General features: G+C 40.7%; 1 protein-coding gene across 1 annotated transcript; it reads left to right on the forward strand.

Annotated features, from left to right (window-relative positions):
- The first annotated feature begins 1,882 nt into the window (after positions 1–1,882).
- TMEM184C (transmembrane protein 184C) lies at positions 1,883–11,454 on the forward strand. Its single transcript, XM_053976456.1, has 10 exons — positions 1,883–2,129; positions 3,906–4,036; positions 4,134–4,170; positions 4,928–5,133; positions 6,034–6,108; positions 6,891–6,984; positions 7,731–7,843; positions 8,526–8,625; positions 9,070–9,241; positions 9,652–11,454. The coding sequence occupies exons 1-10, from the start codon at positions 2,013–2,015 to the stop codon at positions 9,942–9,944; spliced, it is 1,338 nt and encodes a 445-aa protein (XP_053832431.1). The 5' UTR covers positions 1,883–2,012; the 3' UTR covers positions 9,945–11,454.
- The last annotated feature ends 1,141 nt before the right edge of the window (positions 11,455–12,595 follow it).

The following is a 12,595-nucleotide window of genomic DNA, read 5'->3' on the forward strand; positions in this document are numbered from 1 at the left end:
ACATGCACAAATCTGAGTGACTAAGAAAACAAAGAAGCTGCATCTAAAGTTACCACCTAAACTACTGCTTACAGATGCTTCCAAAAGCCAGTCACTCTCTTCCATGATCACCACCAAAAGAAACAAGGAAGTAAAGTCACAACAAGAATGTTGTGGCAGCATTTCCCTAACAAAGATCAACTTCTTTTAACTGGTGACAGCCCTCTGATGGAGAAATGACAGAAAGGAAAAAAGAAATTAAATTGAGTTTTAAAATCTCATTAAGATTTAATAAAATGAAATAAAAATGCCCTGGAAAGGCTGGTGATGTGAGTAAGCATTAGAGAGGAGAGTAGACTGATCAGGTGTTTGCTGCTCGATGTGATATCAAAGAGCTGACAGTAAGACTACCATAATTGAGGGGAAATCTGTGATTTTTCACTGTATGAGAATTTGAATTTAATCCTTACTATCCCCCTCACAGGGAAATTATGATCAGGCAAGAGGGACAGCCCGTTTATAACCATGCACCTGCACTTGCATAACACAAAACAAGAACAAAAAATGATGAAACCTATGAAACAAATGGCATACAAATCAAAATAGAATAATAAATACCACATAGTTTTCCAACCACAATTGTAAAATAGTCTCTTTTCTTTGCCATTTTAATTTAGTAATTTTTAATAGGGCTCCATAATCCCGGTTTATTATATTTCAGCATTAACTCCCCTTTACAAAAATTTGTAATTCATGAGAGCAGAATGAGAAGAATGAGAGCAGAATGTATATAATGACTGGCATCAACAACAATTCACATCAGTCTTTCCAGGAGCAGGGAATGCTGCTAGTACAGCTGTTATGGGCAGGTTCTGGGGAGTAGCTTTGTAACTCTTATACATTAGAAGCCCTAATAGCTAGTGAAGGTCCATTTGGTTTTTACCAATATTTCAGGAGTAGCTTCTCGCTGAAAGCCAGGAAGAATACGTGTGTTCTGGAGATGGAGTCAGTGCCGCACAGTGCTGCTCACTGACAGCCCATACAGGGCTTGGGAAACTGCCCCCTTCTCTTAGATGTCAACTACAGCTTCTCCACAGAAATAACACATCCTGATCCTCAGTACTTCTTCATTCACGGGGGTTCTTCCAGCACATTTTAGTGACGCCCCAAAGTAAAATCGGCATTTGCCTCCTTGCGAGAATTGGGAGCTGCAGTTCCTTGGACATTCGGCGGTGTTATCCCCTGAGGGCCCAAGTTAGTTCCTCACCCGAGGGCCTGTGTTTGCCACTGGCTACTACGGGCTCAGCTGAAGCTAGCAGCTTTTACAGGGCACTTCCAAAACGCGGAGATAAACGTCCAACAAACAGTTGGGTTTAACACCTATTTTGCATTATTTTGCATTACTGGCGCGCCCACTGGAGCTTTCGCGTCTCGGCTATGTCGCAATCCACTCCGCACCGTGAGGCGCGGCTCTGCGGGGCACTGCGCACCCCGGGCGGCTCCCAGGGGAGAAGTCGAGGGCAGGGCCGGTGCTGAGCAAGGCAGCTGGAGCAGCGGCTCCGGGCTAGCCCGCACCGCCGCCATTCCCGCGCACTCCTTGACGCGCATTCCCTCGGCTCCCCCCGCTCCGGGAACGTGGTACAGCCCACTGCCAGCGGCGGGGAGGGGGGGCGGGTGGAACACACCAACCCTCCCAAACCTCGGGGGGGGGGAAGGATTCCCCTTGCTGCCCCCAGGTGGGCGGGGCAGAGATGATGGGCAGGGCGCTGAGCCAATCAGAGCGGCCATCGGGGCGGGGCGGGGCAGCCGGAAGCGGTGCCGGGCGGAAGCGCCGCAGGGGCGTGAGCGGGGCAGGGCTGGGCTGGGCTGGGAGCGCCGGGGCGGGACGGGGCCGAGCCGGGACGCGGAGCGCGACCGGGATACGGAGCCGAGGCACGGAGCTGAGGCGGCGGCCCCGCCGGTGATGCGCACTCCGCAGGGGCTGCCGGCCCGCTGAGGTCGGTGCGAGGAGCGCCGGCGGCGGCGCCGCGGCCATGCCGTGCACCTGCGGGAACTGGCGGCGATGGATCCGGCCGCTCGTGGTGCTGCTCTACATCGTGGGGCTGCTGGTGGTGGTGCCGCTCTGCGTGTGGGAGCTGCAGAAGCTGGAGGTGAGGGGCGCGGCCGGGGGCGCTCCGCCGGGACCTCTGGCAGCGGGCTCGGCCCCGGGCAGGGGGGCGGCGGGGAAATGTGTCACCTCATCGGGAAAATATAAAAGTATCGAAATCACGGGTGCCAAGAGCATGGATCCAGGCTCTGCTCGGTGGTGCCCAGCAATAGGACAAGAGGCAAGGGGCAGAAACTGATGGCCAGGAAGTTCCACCTGAATATGAGGAAGAACTTCTTTACTGTGCAGTGACCACACACTGGGACAGATTGTCCAGAGAGGCTGTGGAGTCTCCCCTGCTGGAGATATTCAAGAACCATCTGGACACAATCCTGTGCCATGTGCTCTGGGATGACCCTGCTTGGACAGGGAGGTTGGACCAGATGAGCCACCGTGGTCCCGTCCAAGCTGAGCCGTTCTGTGAAAGGACGGGCTGGAGAAGTGCCATGGTGCTGCTGGACTCATTTGTCCTGCTCCTAAAGCCCTAGTGAACTTCAAAGGAACAGGGCAGTGTTTCTTTCCCCTCTGTTTCCATAATGGTGTTTGAGCAGTTGGTACAATTCTGAAGAAATTCAGATCAGCCAAGAGTGACAAGAATAGGTCAGGTTGGAAGGGACCAGAGTGGATCTACCTGGTCCAACTTCCCTGCTCAGGCAGGGTTGTCCCAGAGCACGTGGCACAGGATTGTGTCCAGACTGTTCTTGAATATGTCCAGCAGGGGAGACTCCACAGCCTCACTAGACAATTTGTTCCAGTGTGTGGTCACTGCACAGTAAAGAAGCTCTTCTTCATGATCAGGTGAAACTTCCTGGCCATCAGTTTCTGCCCATTGCCTCTGAGTCTATTGCTGGGCACCACCAAGAAGAGTCTGGCTCTCTCCCTAAGTTCATCCCAGAACTTAGATTTTGAAACTTACTACTAATGCTGGCATTCATAAAGATATTTCTGTCTGTTCTGGGAGAATTTAGTAGAGCATCTCTGCAGATAGAGAAGCTGCTCTTTCATGCTGGTGGCAGCGTAACTGTGGTGTGTGAATTACACACACATACGATCACATCGCTTCTCTAACAAGAAGTAAAACTTCAACCTTAAAAAATATATGTGTTGTTCAATGTGATACAGGTCTGTGCCCCTGGAGGTAGGCTTTTTCAGGGTATAATTTTCAGGACTTAATGACAGTAGGATCTGTCTTGAATGTGTTTAAAATTTTCAGGTTTGAATTCCTGTTCTGATGCATAATGCATGTTCAGCGTAATAAATTTTTATATCCAATTTTGTACCATTTAGTCTTGCTTGTAGAGAAACTGATCAAAAGTAAAGCTAGAAAACAACATGAGACACGGGGATGTTGATGTAAAGTAGGTGATCAGAGAAAAGATTCTCATCAAAGGAAACTGAGACGAGTCTCCTGTGTTTCTCAGGGTTTGGTACTTAGGATTATTAGTTGTTTTTCAGAGAGCTTTGATTTAAAATTTCAGCCCTGTGTTTTAGCAGACATTGTGGTTTTATGTATCTACATCCATATCTATTTCAGTTTGTTAAGTGAAAACTAATTGATTACTATTTGGAACTTGATTTTAAAGCTAAAAAGACTTTAAATCCACAGGTTTTCAGAAACTTTATAATGCAGCACTGAATCAAGACAAGTTCCATACGTAAAGCAAGGAATCTGTTGTGGGTTTCAGTAAATTAAGTACTGGGCATTACTCTGTTTTTGTGGAATGTTTGGTGTAATTGTAATAACTTGACAGTATTAAGACTGAAACTTTAATCTTGCAAGGTTGGAATTCATACCAAGGCATGGTTTATCGCTGGGATATTTCTGCTAATGACTATACCAATATCTCTCTGGGGGATACTACAACACTTAGTCCATTATACTCAACCTGAATTACAGAAACCAATAATAAGGTAATATTTCACGTTTTACCTATGCTACAAATACTGAATTTAATTCAGACTAAAAATACTTTTAGTAATATGAAATGTTCTTTTGTTGTTGTCACAGGATTCTGTGGATGGTGCCGATTTACAGTTTAGACAGCGTAAGTGTTCGCTTACTGTTACCAGCTCAATCAAATTCTGTTTGTTGTGGGAGTGAGGGAAAACAGTGTCACAGCAGAAGCTGTGCTGCATGGAGGGGGTAATCCTAGAAACTTCTGGGCATTCCTGTTTATGGAGTATGTCAGAAGCATAGTTCTAGTCATACCACATTCTTCTTCTGGAGATTTGGGGTTGCTTTTGATAACCTTTCTTAACCCTGTCCTTGAGTATCCCTTATGATGGATGTGGAAGGGGGTATGACAGGAGCCTGCTTTTGGTCCATCCATCTTAATAGCAGAAATGGAAACAGGACTGATCCAAGAACTGCCTCAAAACTCAGTGCTGTACCTTTCTCACCCAAGTAAGGCTTACTAGTAGAATTCTTTCCTGAGTTATGCTTAGTGCTAAAATGATTCCTTTTTGGTTCAGGGGACAAGGGATAATATCATTTGTGCAGTACAACAGCATTGTGATAGTCAGAAACTGAGAGCTCTGACAGTTGATCCATAACCACAGTTTCACTAAAAATAAAAAATTCGGTTTTGGTCTGAAACTCAGAGAGTTGGCTAGTACAGGTGGAATCTGAAGTCCTGTGTGTGTTATTTTGTAGCTGTAGCATTGCTCTCCCCTTAGCCCAGTGCTCTCAGCCCTGTTTGATTAGTGCTTGCCTGGCTCAAGAGCTTGCTGGAACCAGTGTTGTCATTGGAATCCCTTTTGTTTTTCTCGCACATAACCTCTTGTGTACCTCTCTTCTTGCAGTGGATAGCTTTGAAATACCCCAAGATTGCAATATATGTGGATACATGTCGAGAATGCTATGAAGCTTATGTCATCTATAACTTTATGGTTTTTCTTTCAAATTACTTAACCAACCGGTACCCAAACCTCGTGTTAATAATAGAAGCGAAAGATCAGCAGAGACATCTGCCCCCTCTCTGTTGCTGTCCGTCGTGGGCTATGGGAGAGTGAGTATATCATGACATCTTCAAGCTTTAGGCCGTGTAGGCAGCTCCAAACATTTTGTTTTCATATTTAGCAGCATAACATTTGCTGCTTGATGGAGTGAGTTTATGGTTTGTATGTGTTTGATCAGCTGTGAACCTCTGCTGAAAGCAGCTGTGGACAAGTGACAATCAAGCTATAAAACATCCTGTGAATTGGACTTAGATACTAACATGCATTGATTGACTCAGGGGGTGCTGAAGGAAACTTTCTTATTTTTGAAAAATATTTTAAAAAGGTCTCATGGAATCTGCTTCTTTTGCTATTTGCCAAAAATGTAATGTGGAATTGGGAGTAGACTGGGTAGCCTGTTGTTTTTAGTTCAGGTGAAGGGTGAAAGGCCTTATGCATCTAAACTGTTTATTTCTAAATGCTTAAACTGATAAAATCTCTCTCTCTCTCTCTCTTAGGAGATTTTCATTAAGCTGTTTGGGGTGAGGGGAAGGGAAGGTGGCCTTCAGTGGTCACAGCTTCTTTATACAGTTTGCCATACTGGGCAAAGAGCTTTGGCTCTCTTAAGCATTTAGGGCAATTATTATGATTTTTAAGTCTCTTACATTTAGACTCAAAATTTTTCTTACATCTTCAAACACAGCAAAAATTGCATTCTCTTTGTTTAGCCCAGTCAGAAGCTTAAATAAGTGAATCATTGAATATGTCCTGTAATGTGTCTGTAAAAATCCAGCTCTTTTGTTTATTTTGTATATACGCACCGTATGATGCAACATTTTGAGTTCTGGATGTACAAGTTGAAATTACCATAAAATTAAAACTTACCTTAGTAAATCTACAGAGAATAGGAATCATCCATAAGAGAATTGTATTTAAATCCTTGTACAATGAGTTTTGTGTTTCTCTTTCAGAGTTTTATTATTTAGATGTAAACTGGGTGTTTTGCAGTACACTGTTGTCAGACCATTTACTACCATTATTGCTTTGTAAGTACACTGATAAATAATTAATATTGATCTTCAGGATATGATTTTGAGTTACACTGGAAAGAATTTTTATGCCCTTTGTATTGGATCAAGGCAGTTTGAAAGTAGACTGATGTTGCATGCTAAATGAGTCCCAACAATTTGAATCAACTTATGATTTCTTTATGGCTTCTCTATAGCAAATGACTATTTGCAGAATTGAAGTCATAAATACTTAATGTTAGCTTCTGTAATCAGTGGAATAGAATGTGAAGTACAGTTGGGGTGGGAAAAACATTTTTATGATCTCTTAATTTTTAGATTCTTTTTCCTCCTCCCTTTTTTTCATTGACTTCAACAACTGAGAATTTTTAAAGGCAGGTTTCGTGTAACTTCTTAAATTCTATTAAACTTTGCATGTGATGAGCTTGACTGTGTGCCTTCATATCATACAGCCTTTGTTTGTAAAGGAACAGTAGGCAGTCAGGCATGATGATGCTGAAAGCTTAAGTTCATGAGCTTTGCATTGATGGTCATTACTGTTAATTCAGTGGGACTGTGGAAGAAGTTGCTACTCATAATGAATATCTGTATAAATATTTCTATTTCATATATATATACGTATGTGCTGTTGGAAACTGATTCTTGTGCTGGCCCCCAGTGCCCTTATGTGAGTACCAGAAGAGGTTTTGAATTCTAAGGATTGATTGATTGATTGATTGATTGATTGATATAGTGAAGATGTAGCACTTGAGGGAAGTGATCTGTTACTCCATAGTAATTAATTCTAAAAACTCTTCCAGAATTTGTGAACTAGTGGGAGTGTATGATGAAGGAAACTTCAGCTTCAACAATGCATGGACTTACCTCGTTATACTTAACAACATGTCACAACTAGTGAGTATCAGGAGTACATCTTTCTGCTCTTGGAATTCATCAGTATTATGTGAATCTTCTGTGTGAACTGTTGGCAGTGATTGTGTTATGGTCTGGTAATTCTTACTGGTAGAATATTTTCTATTGTAAGTCAAAATTGCTCTCTGTTAAATATTATGTATGAAAAACACTGGAAAATCAGATAATCTAAAACTTTTATTATTTTTACTATGAAGCTCCATAAAGCAAGCACCTTTCTATCCCAAATTATTTTACGAGTGAAGTGGTATGGCCCAGGTATTAGAGCTGCAGACCTGCCCCTCTCTGGTAAGAGATGACTCCACTTGTCCCCACAGCTTACTCCCAGCACTCATACAAAGAATCAAGATGTTAAAAATTCTGTGTGAAAAATGGTGATAACTTTCATAGGAAAAAATTAAAATGGTGTGTGCAGTGCTGAGAGTCTGGCCTACCCAACACCTTTTTTTGTTGGGTCAGCTGTCAGATAATTCAGGGTAAGAGGTCAGCCCCTAAAATTGAGTGTTTCCTTTTGGAGTCCATGGATTGCTTTTACTTCTCTTGGCAACAGCAGCAGGAGTCAGAACAGCATAACAACTGGGATCATTTGGAAATTCTGTCCTCTTGCTGCTACCCCTTCTGTCCTCTTGCTAAGATACATATTTTAACTGTAGAGATGGTGTAACACAACTCCCTCACATAATAAACATGGATTTGAAAGTTTTAATTAATTTTCTTTTCCTTGTCAGTTTGCCATGTATTGTCTGGTACTCTTTTACAAAGTACTGCGTGAGGAACTGAACCCTATCCAGCCTGTTGGCAAGTTCCTTTGTGTGAAGATGGTAGTTTTTGTTTCTTTCTGGTAAGTGGATTTTTTACTTGTTACTTCTTGCTCTCAGGGCAGATTGTAAAGAGCTAAAAAGGCTGGATTTGTTACTGAGGTTAGAGAACTTAAAATGTCTACCCATAATCTTAGTGAGCTGCAGTGAGGGGAAGAAGGTACTACTGTGTTGGAGAGAGCAGTCTTGTTGATTTAAGATTATTTTTTAGACTTGCTCTTTTGTAAGGTGATTCTCAGGAACATAACTTATTTCAGAATCTCTACCTGCAGCTATTTCAAAACTATTTTTTTCCTTTTAAAAATAAAAAAATTACTTTTTCAAAATAAGTTACTGTAAGTTAAATAAAAATTGCTGTTTCAGCATTGCTCACACTTAGCTGCTAATGAGGGAGTGTATTGGACTATCAGAGCATTACTCTCTGAGCTATAGCAACATCCTGAAGGAGAAGAAACTTTTTCTAATGACTAACTGGAGCAACAAACTCTCCTTTAGTTCTCTGTTCTGTTGGTCTTTAGGGTTAGGGATGAATGATATCTCTTGTTAAGTTTGTTTCATCCTCTTAAAATCTAAGTATATAAACAGAAAAGGGTTTTTTTTTAGGATTCTTCCTATGTATACATATGACCAGATTTGCTTGCAGATTTTTGGCATTACTATTACAATTCTAATAGAAATATTTCTTATAATAAATTCTTTTTATAGGCAGGCTGTGCTCATTGCATTGCTGGTGAAAGTTGGTGTTATTTCTGAGAAACATACCTGGGATTGGCAAAGTGTGGAAGCTGTGGCTACAGGCTTACAGGTAGGAGCAGATGGTTATTTCTGGGGAGAAATGGTTCTATGTAGGATGACATAGCTGATCTCAAGGAAATACTTGGAAATACTCAAGGAAATAACACAGGCTTGATTTATTCTAAGCTGGGCTAAGTTTCAGCCAATGAGCCCATATGAGTTTTATGCTTAACACTTCTGTATCCATGGCAGAAGGAATGTGCCCCAGTGAAATATATCTGGATAGCCTCGCATTTCTTCTGGCAGGTATTCATTGTAGAGCTGCTGCTTGTTAAATTATCTGTTTAAATGAAGTCCTGTATGTGTGGCTCTCTGAAAGCTGCCAAGAATATCCTGGTGGAAAAGTAGTTGATGTCAGTATCCCAGGGCAATTGCAGCCTTTTAGTTGTAGAAGAAACCCAGAACTAGTTCTCTCCAGTTATGAATGATTAAGTCAGTGTCTCTGTCATTGCAGGATTTTATCATTTGTGTGGAGATGTTCCTAGCTGCTATTGCACATCACTACAGTTTTTCCTATAAACCTTATGTTCAAGAAGCTGAAGAAGGCTCATGCTTTGACTCCTTCCTTGCAATGTGGGATATTTCTGATCTAAGGGCAGATATCTCTGAACAGGTTCGAAATGTGGGTAAGTAACAGACAGGATTTGTACACTCTATCAACAGCATCTGTATTTTCAGCTTCATGTCACACTATTGCCCACCTTTACAGAAGCCTAAGAACATTCTATTACCAAATCAGTGGCAGCTGCATCTCTAGAGGATTTCATGGTGTATCTGGCACTTTTTTCTTAACAGAATTCCTGACTGATTTAGAGTCTAGTTTTTAATTTTTCTTTTAAAAAGAAAAGGTTAGGTAAGTTGTTTTTCTCGTTAATGGAAAGACATACTTGTCTTTATTAAAACTAACAATGCCCATGTATAAACTAATACAAAACAAAGACTTACCTTCTAATTTAAGATGACTGTTTTAGAGTTGATGTGTTCAAAGACTCGTGTTGGAAGGATTAAAAAATCTTTTCATTTTGCCTAATTCTAGGGAGGACAGTTTTGGGCCAGCCAAGGAAAATGTTTTTTGCTGAGGATCATGAACAAAATGAGCATACAAGTTTACTGTCTTCATCTACTCAAGACCCAATTTCTGATGCTTCTTCAATGCCATCTTCACCCATGGGTCACTATCAGGGGTTTGGACACACTGTGACCCCTCTCACAACACCGACAACAGCCCCTGCAGTCGATGGGATTTTTAACCCTTCTGCCAGTGAGGATGCTGAGGAATCACCTGAATTAGAGAACAACTTAGCAGAGAAAGCTCTGGATAAAAGTTAAACTTGCCTTTTCTTTGAATGTGTCAAGGAGTCATTACATACTTGCCATACGTGTCCTGTTAACATGTACTATTAAGGATGAAAGTTGAAAAGCTTGGGAAAGCTGCTGAATGGACAGGAAGAGGATATGGTATGGCTGTAACTGACATCTGAATCCAGAATCTATAATGGATGTGAGCATCTGTGAGTACTCCATGGTAATGGAACACACACATTGTAAAAGTTTCTGCATAAATTTAAGCGTCATCTCCTTAAAATGCTAAACGCTTCCATGTCATATCAAAATTACACTAAATTTCACTAGTGCAAAAGAAACATTTTTAAAAAATCCTCTGCTCATATAAAAATGAAGTGCAAGTACTACTAGCAATGGGAAAGCCTAATTTCAAGAATGTATTTTAAGCAAAAACTGTGTTAACTTTGCTTGTCTTAATGATGGTTAACTTCCATACCCAATGCTGAGAGGAATGTGGGTGAAATGATAGCTTCTGTAGAGATGCCACCTTCTTCCCATTCCTACATAGCTAAATAAAGTCCCTTCATGAAGACAGTAGTTACTACTGAGCATTAGTAAAGAACCTCTACAAAGAAAACATTCCCTGCAGCTCTTGCTATCAAAGTCCATGCCCAAATCATATGACTGGTGTATCTGTTGTCTTTGAGGCTCATAGTTTGTAAGTCTTTTATATCCAGAAGAGACAGCCAGGATGGTAGGTTTTGGATTAATACTTTACCTTGACTATTCTTTTCCCTAGCCTTCTAAAATAAGAATAATGTTACTTACCGTAAAATACGTGGAGGGGAAAGAAGGATACCGAAAAGGAAGTAGAAAACAAAACTGATTTCTTTATTTTGGGCTGCAGTAAGTTCTTTAACACTTAAGTTTTTTTTAAGCTGTTAAAGCAGGATATCTTGTGTCTGTAGTAATTTGTGTTCTTAAACTTGTGTCTGTGTGTGATTGTATTATACTTCTAGTATAGCCTGGATTCAAATGTAATAACTGTTTTTTTCCCCAGAGAAGACCTTTGCTAAGGTAAAAAACTGTATAGCTAGTCTAATACTGGAGTTGCTAGGACTAGATTTCAGCCCAAGAAGCAGTACACTTGTATCAAAATGTTACTTTGCAAAAACTGACAATGTCAGAGAGGTATTGTTTTTATCCCATTATCAGATTTTTACTATTATTGCATGTTTGCAATCTGACAAAAAAAAACCAAACCAGCAGAGCACTACTTTTTAAATTACAAGATCTTAAGTTTCTTTTTCAGCATTGTTAGCATTTCCAGGATAAATGTTTAACTTCTGGCTGTCAGTAAATTCATCTTAAGTGCTTTTTTTGCAGTACTAGTGTGATGTAAATATTGCGCCTTACTCACTAGGCTGCATATTTTAGAGCCGAGTATGTACTTGCTGTATCTGAAGTTAGTGAGAAAGTGAAAATCGTTATTTTCAATTTGCCAACTCATTGCCTTTGTTGTAAATAAGCAATTAAAGATTTTATTTAAACTGTTCACCTTCGATCAATTTGATTTACTACTACAGTGATTTAAGAGTGTGAATGAGACATGACTACAACTGTCCTCACGGAAGAAGAGGATCCTAAGTAGAACTACTTTAAGAGTTTGTGCTTTCAGTGTTTCATGGCTTGTACTGTAAAGGGAATTCTTGGTTGGGCTTTTGAAGAATCAGAATCTTCAAATCCATGCTTGATTCCAGGTATCACCTTATGCAGGTTCACAATGCCTTGGGACCTCAGTGCCCACTGCAGCCACTACCAGAAATAACCTGATTTCCTGCATGTATACAGGTAAAAAGGGGCAGGAGTAGGAGTAGTATCTGAGGGAGCAGGGCTGCTGCAAGCAGACTAGCTGCTGTGCTCTAGCTCTTCAAAAACCTCACTCTGAAGAAATTTTTTTTTAATACTTGAAGTTATATCTGTTTGGTGTAAAACTAAGGTCCAGAGAGGACCTTGATAGGAAAAAAACTGTTTAAGTGCCTTGGTTACTTCTTTCAGAGTATTTCTTGACAGCTACTAAGTTGTTTTATTATTATTCAGTTATTCTATTTGCACAATATAATATTCCTGGAAGAAAAGTTACTTTTTAATTGCAGTAGCTTATAGGATTGTACCTTTCCCTAAAGACTGCTACTGAATTTAAAAAATAAATACAAATTGTGCAATGATACCTGCCCTGTCTTTTGAAAACCATTACAGCAGTATTCCACAGCACAACCTATCACAATTACATAAAAAGGTCATTTGCAAATAGTTCATTTTCCTTTTAACTGTATTTAGTCCTCTGTTGTTTTATGCCAAATCTCCTCCCAAGTTTTTTAATCAGAAGTCTTGAGGATTGCTCTTGCCTTACTCAAGGAGACTAGAATGTCTCTTGTCTTGAAGTAATTTGCTTTCATCTTAATTACTAAAATCTTAATAAACACACCTAACCTACTCTGTAAGGTTTTTGTTTTTATCAGAGGTCTTCCTGCACAAGAAACCTTTTTCTTTTCTATAAAGAAACCTTTTGCACTTTTCTATAAAACTTCACTCTGGTGAAATCACCATGTATGTGCCAGATTTAGTTGTGTCAGACTAACTTAAAATTTTATGGATCATGGGTTTAGGTTTTGGGTTTAAGAAACACTAGTTTT

Source organism: Vidua macroura, chromosome 4 (genome assembly GCF_024509145.1).
Source record: "Vidua macroura isolate BioBank_ID:100142 chromosome 4, ASM2450914v1, whole genome shotgun sequence".
NCBI lineage: Eukaryota > Metazoa > Chordata > Aves > Passeriformes > Viduidae > Vidua > Vidua macroura.